The 9,522-nt window shown below is 37.6% G+C and overlaps 2 protein-coding genes across 2 annotated transcripts; one reads left to right on the top strand and one right to left on the bottom strand.

Moving 5' to 3' along the window:
• Positions 1 to 5,013: 5,013 nt before the first annotated feature.
• LOC134284718 (uncharacterized) lies at positions 5,014 to 7,348 on the top strand. Its single transcript, XM_062843890.1, has 7 exons — positions 5,014 to 5,473; positions 5,541 to 5,631; positions 5,695 to 5,877; positions 5,932 to 6,093; positions 6,189 to 6,306; positions 6,366 to 6,484; positions 6,579 to 7,348. Exons 1-7 carry the CDS (start codon positions 5,379 to 5,381, stop codon positions 6,861 to 6,863), a joined length of 1,053 nt encoding a protein of 350 aa, XP_062699874.1. The 5' UTR covers positions 5,014 to 5,378; the 3' UTR covers positions 6,864 to 7,348.
• A 21-nt stretch (positions 7,349 to 7,369) lies between these two features.
• On the bottom strand, positions 7,370 to 9,438 carry LOC109406276 (uncharacterized). The gene has a single exon (XM_062843889.1). It carries the CDS (start codon positions 8,903 to 8,905, stop codon positions 7,739 to 7,741), a length of 1,167 nt encoding a protein of 388 aa, XP_062699873.1. The 5' UTR covers positions 8,906 to 9,438; the 3' UTR covers positions 7,370 to 7,738.
• Positions 9,439 to 9,522: the final 84 nt, after the last annotated feature.

Genomic DNA, 9,522 nt, shown 5'->3' with positions numbered 1-9,522 from the left:
ACTTTTTGAATTATTTATTGCTTTTTAGATATTTTTTTATTGTGAATTTCCCAATTTATTATGGAAAAATCGGATTTATTTATGGAAAATTCAAAGTTTTTTGGTGGGAAAATTGGCTTTTTTTATTGCAACAGTTGAATTATTCATTGCATTTTTGACGTTTTTAATTGCTCAAAAATCAATTATTTATGGAAACTTTTGATTTATTTATGCACTTTTCTATTTGTTTATGGAACTTTTGTTATTTATTACTGCTTACACCCCTGTTTCTTCACTGGGACTTTTGGAATTATTTATGACGAATGATCACTTTCTTATGAGTCGTTTATATTTTAGCCTTCTTTCAATGGTTTTTGAGTAAATCAAAATATGAGTGTAATGAGAACATCACTATTATTCTTCAAGTATGTCCCCCAAATTACTTAGAACAATTCAAGGCTAAAAAACTACAAGTTATCGTTTTAATATTAGTTTTGTTGACTACTTTTTGTAAAAAATATGGAATTTTCGTAGTTCTTCGGGTTAAACAAAATAAGAGTGTAATTAAAACATTTTTATTGTTAATCAAAAATGTCCAGTACAATCCTACGAACAATTTAAGACAAAAAAAACTATATGTCATCGCTTTAAATTTTGATTTATTGCTTATTTTATGTGAAAAATAGGGTATTTTAGCAAGTTTTCCAGTAAATTAAAATATCAGTGTACTGAAAAATCACTTATTTTGCATAAACTTGTTCACTCCGGCTGTACGCATGATTTAGGGTCTAAAAAATCATATGTCATCGCTTTAAATTTTATTTTATTGGTCAAAGTGTGCAAAAAAAGGCGTTCTCAAAAAAACTAGGAAGTGCCTTTTGCTTAATAACTTTGGGTGAACGCATCTATTTTAAAATCTTTAAGATGGACGCTGTTCTTAAAACCTGTCCAGTTCCATCGCAAAAAAAAGTTTTGAAATCGGTTGAAAAACGGCCGAGTAATGCCTTGTCAAAGTTGGACTTCCGACTTTTTTTGGACCCTTGGTAGCTTAGGAATTAATTTGTGACTTATTTGCGCTGGACTTGTAATTATGACATGAGATACACACTTAATCACAAATTTTCATCTCGGTAAACTGAATTGCTGAACTCAATCGGCAAAACACAAATTTCACCGATATTTCGTTAAAAAATATTTATTTGCCGGGTTTCGGTACTTTGAAATGACGAGTTTTTGGTATTCACGCCATTTTGCCAAACTTCAGCAATAAAAAATACCGAACGTTTCGTTAAACTTACGCTTTGCCGACTTCGGCAGCGCACATTGACGAATCTCGGCAATCGAGATTTTCCGCGTGAGTCAACAACTGTCAAACGTCGTAGTCTCGGTCGTAGTCATCGCAATCCAGTCGTCAGCCATCTTGCCAGTGATTAAGTGAAGTTACCACGCAGCTACTACAAAGGACAAAATGGACCAAATTTTGCAGAAAATCGACGCCGAATGTGAACCAGTAAGATTTAAACTAAGGAAATTACTATGTAAGTATTCATCACATTATTTTTTAGACGAACAGGCAGATAGAGAATAGCATACGCTGCTTTTTCTGTAAGCAGCTAGTTCCGGGGCACGCCGATGGCTTACACCGCCACATAAATTATCATTTGAAGGAAAACCACTTTAATCCAGCAATGACTTCCTTTGAATGCACTTTTCCAAAGTGCAAAATGATGTACGCGCATTTCACTTCCCTCAAACGGCATATTCTCCAAGAACATACACCAATTTCTAACATTAACGTTCCTTTTGCCGTGCCTCTCAGTATTGAGCACTGCTCTCCATCATCCGCCAAAAAAGCGAGGTTAGAATCAGTAGCACTTGACGAGAACCTTCTTGCGGAGGAAATTTCGGAAAATAATGACAAGTTTTTCTACGGAAACGACATTACACTGGACCAGATCAAGAAAACTGCAGCGCTAGGGATTTGTAGACTCGCGGGGGATGTTGCTTTACCTCAGACCAAACTAACTGAAATGATAAACTTCTGTGATAATTTGATTGGACTAATCACAGAACGATTGCGGAATGTTACAGGCCATTTTTTGGAGAAAAATAATATCAATTGTACAGAGACGACTGCCATTGACTTCCTGAATGAATTTCAGTTTTCTGGCTTGTTCGCAGACGTAACTACTTACCCAAAACGAACCAAATTTTTGAAAAAAGTTGCCGTGAACGTCCCTGAGCCGGAGGAGAAAATGCTGTCGTACAGAGAGGATGTTCGTCATGTTCGAGGACTACACAAGAAAGTTAGGGTAAACGAAACGTTCTCTTATATCTCCATAATAGACACACTTAAACTAATATTCAGGAACCCAGCGAATCGTAAATTACTCGAAGAGTCTGAAAACGGACAGAGAACCATTGGTGGAGTTAAGGAGTATGGATCATTTTGCACTGGTGAAACTTACAAAACGAGTGCTTATTATGAGGAACATCCGAACTCGATAAGATTAAGCCTTTATCAGGATGACGTAGAGGTTGGGAATGCTCTAAGCAGTAGGGCAGGCATCAATAAAGTGTCTTGTTTTGCTTTCAAAATTCAGAACTTCCCGGACAAGTATAACAGCTCTCCCAAAAGTATTTTTCCAACCCTCTATTGCACAACTCTCGATGCGAAGAAACATGGTTACAACAAAATACTACGACCGTTACTTTCGGACTTGAAAAGGCTCGAGAAGGGGGTAACTGTGTACTACGGCTCATACAAGTACGTTCTCAGAGCAACATTGGCTGTTTTTTGTGGAGACACCCTAGCTGTACATGAGGTCTTCAATTTGCTTGGACCAGGGGCTAACTTTTTTTGTCGGATCTGCACAATCTCGAGACCTTTGTTCAAAGCAGACCCCCATTGCCAGTATCCCATCCGGACGAAAGAATGGTATGACACTATGTTGGAGCGATTGAACGCAGGTGAAATATCATCGAAGGAATGCGGTCTTCAACGTCAAGGATGCGTACTTAACGAATTGCAACACTTTCACGTTTGTGAAAACTATGCATTAGACGTTATGCATGACGTGGCGGAAGGAATTGTACCCCTCACCCTGCAGTTAGTTCTAAGCGTCTACTACAAAAGCAAGGACATTAAGATTGATGTAGCTTACATAAATTACCGTATCAATGCCTTTGCTTATGGATATGTAGACAGAAAAAACAAGCCCTCTGCAAACTTTACGGAAGAAATGTTGAATAAGCCCAACTCCTGTAGGCTGAAGCAAACCGCCACACAAAACTTGCTACTCCTTCGATCATTCCCATTCCTTTTTGGTCATTTGGTGCCCGACGATTGCCAGCTCATGTCTTTGATAGGACATCTTATTAACATTGTTAGAATTCTCATGTCCCCGGTTGTTTCTGATTATATGCTCGCTGAACTCGAACAACACATATGCTTGTTTCAGCAGTCTTTCTATGCACAATTTGCGCAGCGCATAAACAAAAGCCACCATTTGGAGCATTATCCATATTGCATTCGAAAAAGCGGCAGCATGAAGCAATTTAATTGCCTATCGTTTGAGCAAAAAAATAAACCATGCAAAAGCCAGTCTGCAACATGTCGGAACTTTAAGAATATTTGCAAAAGTTTAGCGAAGCGACAAGGATTCAGCATGGTGTTGGATATTATCGATAATCCATTCGCAGACAAAGTTCATTACACGACCGGAAAGCTTCAACACCGCAATGAAACGCTTAGTTGTCCTTTCTTGCATAAAGATCATGAAGAATTCGTGTTTACACCAAAAACGGTCACGATTAATGGCATAGAGTTCCGCCCAAATTTAATCATTTCCATGAGAAATCACAACAACATGCTCTACCCTAGTTTTGCAATAATCCGAGAAATTGTTATTTTGAACAATACCGTACATTTCTTGATTACAATCTGCGAAACAACTGGATATAACGAGTTCTACGAAGCATACGAAGTGGAAGTTCTGGGTGAAGATAGATTTGTACAAGATATAGAAGCTTATCAACATGCAACTTTTGTTTTCTGGTCGCCGTACGATAGCCAATCAAAATACATATCTCGTCGATTCTATTGTCAGGATTACTGATCAATATCGATCAAAATTAAGTAATTTTGCTTTCTAAAATGGTCAATTCCAGATTAAACTTACATGATTTCTTTCAGGCGAAGAAGAAATAAACGATGCCGAACTGTTCATGTCCTTGGGCGAATCCGATTTCATGCGCCTTAAGTTATCAACCAGAACCATCCACATAATTCTGAAAATCCAGAAATCGATTGCTGCTGATGATATCATAGAGGAAGAATACTTGGAACACGATGAAGAAGCTGCGAACATCACTGAAGAGATCGCGGATCCGGACACTGGGCCTGACGATGGCAATGATTCGACACAGAAATCGAACGACGAAACAAATCCGTTCACTGGAATAATCATGGAACAGGTAATGCCACATACACTTTTTCCATATACTCGTAGTGTTGATTATTTGATAAGCGCTTTTCATACCATTCGTCCTTTCTGAAACATAAAAACACAACTTACATCAACCACCTAAGCAATATAAAGTATGTAATAAGATCACCGTGAATGTTACTGTAAGAACTAAACACTAAATGTTTTTCAACAATCAATAACTAATCCAACCATCCATTCAAACGATTTTGATTGAAAAACATTGTTGTTTATGCTTCTTGTTGACATCTTGACTATCGCAGGTGACAACCACAAACCGATACATATTCCAATAAGAACACGTTGAGTGAAAAGTGCCCAAAAGTGTGTTGTGCACAGAGAAATATTTCTACTCAGTGGCTGAGTTGGTCTTACTCAGAAATCGAAAAATCCTTTGTTTTCTTACTCAGTTTCCGTTAAAAGTGGGACAACCCATTGCCAATGGGTTGTCCCACTTTTAGCCGAAACTGAGTAAGAAAACAAAGGATTTTTCGATTTCTGAGTAAGGCCAACTCAGTCATTGAGTAGAAATTTTTCTCGGTGTGTTGATGCGCTCAGCATAATTATAGACACTACCAGATTCCAATAGACCGGCGAAGGTAAACGCAACTTTATTCATGCATATTATAAAAGGACGAGTCAGGACAAATTTTGATTCTATTACATTTTCTCTATAATGGTGACACCTATTCTTCCCTACCGCGAATGAATTACATAATATGTGAATGCAGACCTTATACTATTGATTAATGCTAACGTCATATTTAATTATCACAATTAGATGTTATATTCGCCAGTCTATGGAATCTAGTGTTTATATTGATTACGTTATTTTTTTTTTACTTCTGTTTATTTACATAGGAAATTGACATAAACATTATTTTGGCGAGAACCAGCGAAGGACGGGACCTGATGGAGATTCTTCAGGAGAACAAAAAACCGAACGACAAGACAATTAAACGGATTACTCACTTTCTGTGTGAGTTTTTGAAATCAAACTACGGAGTGTAAGTAAAAATATGACTAATGTATATTTTTACATATTATTCCTTATCCAATAATTCTTCTTTCTAGGCGCGCATCTACGTTTTACAAAGATCTGGTTGCCAAATCGTTGGTTAAATCGTACCCAATACTGGCGTCAACGGTTTCAGATGTACCACATGTAATTTTGATTGAAGCTGTATAATTTCTCATTATAACATAAATAACTCAATTTATATTTCAGGCATTGTGGTTCTACCTGAACGGAAGAGGCGATGGGAAACATGCTGGTAAAATCCATTACCATATGGAGTACCTGGCTAAACAAGCTGACACACGAGTGTTCCGTAGGAAACCCACAAAAGTTAATGCAGACCGGGATGATCTTCCGAGCACTGAACCGCCAGAAATCGATCTCTACTCAATGGTAATATTTTTAGTTTTATCACTGGTGCTAAGCTAATCAATTTGATGTTTATAGGTAGAAGAACTCAAGTTTGTAGTCCCAGTGCCTGAAAACCGGAAGAAAATTGATGAGTTATGGGCGGCCACTTTCAACTACCGGTCACAGTACAGGGCTAATCAGGACTTTCAGTCTTTCCTCGAAGAATTTCCAGTTAGTACGGCTTTTGAAGGAGAATTGGTGAGTATTTGATTAGAATGGTGGCATAGCTATTCGTTGTCCGAATTATGTATTTAAATAATGTATGCTCATACTTTTTATCGTGAAACTTTCAGGTGCAATATGATTTCGAAAGGATTTTCAACAAGACCGTGGATTTTGAAGGACAATGGCATACGTGGCAAGAAAAATTGCTTAAAACGTACAAACATCTGTTTCGAGAAATTACCAGTGGTAATATTTACGAAAGAAAGTTTAATTGTATTCGATATTTATAAGTTTTTGTCTTATAGATTTCTTGAGAGCACTTGCGATCGTGCGATCCAAAAATCCAACTCGAGGGTCGAAGCGTGTACACGACGAAGATGCTGTGAAGGATAATCCTTTGAAGGGGTTGATCACCTGGATTAAGGTAAATATTGAAATAGAAAATTAAAAGAAAATCATACTGATATGTACACTATTCAACTAATGGTTTTAATAATTTTGATTGTCTTTATTTTCAGCTGGACGACCCACTCCCCACCGACCAGAAGATTCCGGTTCTTGTCATCAGAGGGAATACCATGTCTGAAGGAGAACAACGCTTCGTTTCATGGAACGGCATCAATATGCCTGTTGGCGGTGATATCGTCAGAGCATTCAGCACGTTTTGTCAATGTTTCGATGTATTCCGGACCGCATGTGCTCCAAGCGATAAACAATTCATTATGTTTTTCAGGGCGATTGTTTTCTCTGTTGATAAAATTTCAACAACAGGGGAGAAGTTTGTAAGATCATTGCAAGAATAAGTAAGAAAAACGAGTAAAATCTGTAACTATTCGTAATTTTAACACAAAATAGCAAATATGTATGATGTGTAAGATCATTGCAAGAATAAGTAAGAAAAACGAGTAAAAACTGTAACTATTCATAATTTAAACACAAAACAGCGAATAAAAAGTATTGGTTAAAGAGTCTAAATTTTTTATTACAAAACAAAAACCATTTTGTTTTTTAATATTTATTGACGAAAATCAGTAAAAGCAAATTATTTGTAAATAATGGTTTACCGAGATCACGGTAATGGTATGTTTTATTTTACGAATTTTCGGTAAAGAAAAAGCCGACATCTCGGCAAACAATTGCCGATATGCCCGGTAAAATTTGACAGATGAACTTTAGAAACATTTGCCGTGTGCTCGGCATTTTGAACTTTTACCGAAATTTTTAACGAAATCTCGGCTGTTGGATTCTCGGCAATTTGTTTTACCGGCCTCGGCGAAATAATTTAAGTGTGTAGGGTTACATGATCAAATTTAGAACAGCAGTACGTCAACTGAAAACTAAGAATTAAGACCACATATTGATTTGATGGCAAATCAGATGCATGGATTTGGGTTTTAAAATTATGAAAAATGTATTGATTTTTTGATTTTATACGAAAGAGCACCTTTTTCTGAGCCACTATGATTTTTTTCAGATTTTTAAAACCTTATTTTCGTACCTAAAAACAATTTCAAAGAGATTTTTTGAAATCGCCTTTTGACAGCTGGGCAACAGTTTGACAGGTCCACCCAGTACAAACTGCGACGAGGGGGGATTTGACAAATTATTCCCATAACGAAAAAAAAGATATCCCTCGTAACAGCAGTCTGAGGCTGTACCAACAACGAATTTATGCATCTTACTCAACGTTAATGCAACTACTTCTACTACTACTGACCTTCTTCTCCTCAAAACCGGAATCTGGTTGATGTGATAGGGTGCCTTCGCTATCCTCATCATAGCTGTCATCATCTGTATCTTCGTCTTCTTCAGAATCATCTTCACCGTCAAAATCGATTTCCGCTTGAGAGATAAAATCGTTACCTTCACTTTCGTAGCAGAACACGATACTATCATCGCTGCATTCCGATAACTGTCGACATCGCTGCCGGTTGGCTAACACTGATGGGGGTACAGAACTTGCAGAAACGACATCGATCCTGGCCAATGGAGTAGCCATATCGAAGAGCATCACAAAGCTCTCTTCACTGTCGTACTCGTCGGAATAACGGCCCGGTAAATCCGGGTACTTGGCACCCACCGGAATTGATGAACTAATATTTGGAAATGACGTTTCTGACAGATCTATGGTAGAACTTTTTAAATTTGATGATAATAATGAAATTGAACAACGAGGACTTGGACTATAGTTGCAGTTTTCGTTCTCCGAATCTGGATAGTGCTCGTCTGCGATTTGCCACATATCTTCCATAATATTTATCTGCAGATCGTGACGATTTTTTTCCTTACGATTTTTACCGCAGGGTTTAGACTTGTTGGAAAGGTGAAGAGTCGTCCAGTTCAATGATTTTTTCAGTTGATTACTGCTATTTTTGTTTGTACCAGTAGGACTCTCATCAGCCACATAATTTAATTTCCTTCCGATTTTTGCCATATTATACCGATTATCTGGGGTTTGAATAGTAGGACTTTCATAGAGAATGCAGCCTCCAAATGGTACGGCCTTGGTTTCATCGTCATTTGGTATAGTAAGTTTTGCTTTTCCTTGAACGGCTTCAAAGATTGGTGTGTTGAAGCTGCAATCGACCGATACATCGGGAACAACCAAAGATTTTTTGGTACTATCCGCCGTGTTCGTTTGTGATTCAGGAGGTATAAGCCAACTGTGCATTGCTGACCAGCACTTTTGTTTCACAATTCCTATAAACCCGCGGATGCTTGCTGTTGTGAAACCGCGACCTGAGGAAGCTCCATTGTTCTCAGAAAATAGCGGATCGCTCGGTGAAAACTCCATATTTATCCCCATGCCCGCCGTCATCCTACTGGTGTTCCAATTGGAAATCATGTTTGCGTTTGAGCTTCCTTTATGTTTATGTTCCTTTATGTTTCGATAAATATTTACACTTAACGTTGTCAGTATTTTATACAAACTCAATATTCACATGTTATTGTAGAGGATTCTCATTTGCTTTCGCATCCAGATTAATTCTTCCCGTTCTTGAAAAGACATTTCGTTAGAATGAAATCATCGTCGTCATCATAACAATGATTGCTCATGCGAAATCGACCTTCACCAGCGAACCCAGCGAATGTCTGCTTGCTGAATTTCCTGTTATTGGTAGTCTGCTTCCAAGAGCCAATTTTTCTCACACAAAGCTGGCGTAATCGGTGCGAGTCCTTGAAAACAACAATTCTGTAATTTCCAGCGCACTTAAACATCAATTGGTTCCGCAACAATAATTCTGAATCGTTGAAATTATAAACTTTCACAAATTTGAGAGATTTCGCGCAATTCTGATCCATTCTTCTCACAAATAAAGTTGATTAGGTATGTTTTAATTGAACTCGGCCATCTTGTTGTCTCAAAAAGTACTGTCAGAAATAATTTCTGATGCAATAATTTTGACGTCAAAGACAGTGTTGCTAGTTCATTAACAAGAAAGGCTTTTTATCGAAAGCCTT

The sequence above is a fragment of the Aedes albopictus genome, unplaced genomic scaffold (genome assembly GCF_035046485.1).
Source record: "Aedes albopictus strain Foshan unplaced genomic scaffold, AalbF5 HiC_scaffold_617, whole genome shotgun sequence".
Lineage (NCBI taxonomy): Eukaryota > Metazoa > Arthropoda > Insecta > Diptera > Culicidae > Aedes > Aedes albopictus.
Note: the sequence above shows the minus strand (reverse complement) of the source record. Positions and strands in the feature narration are given on the sequence as shown.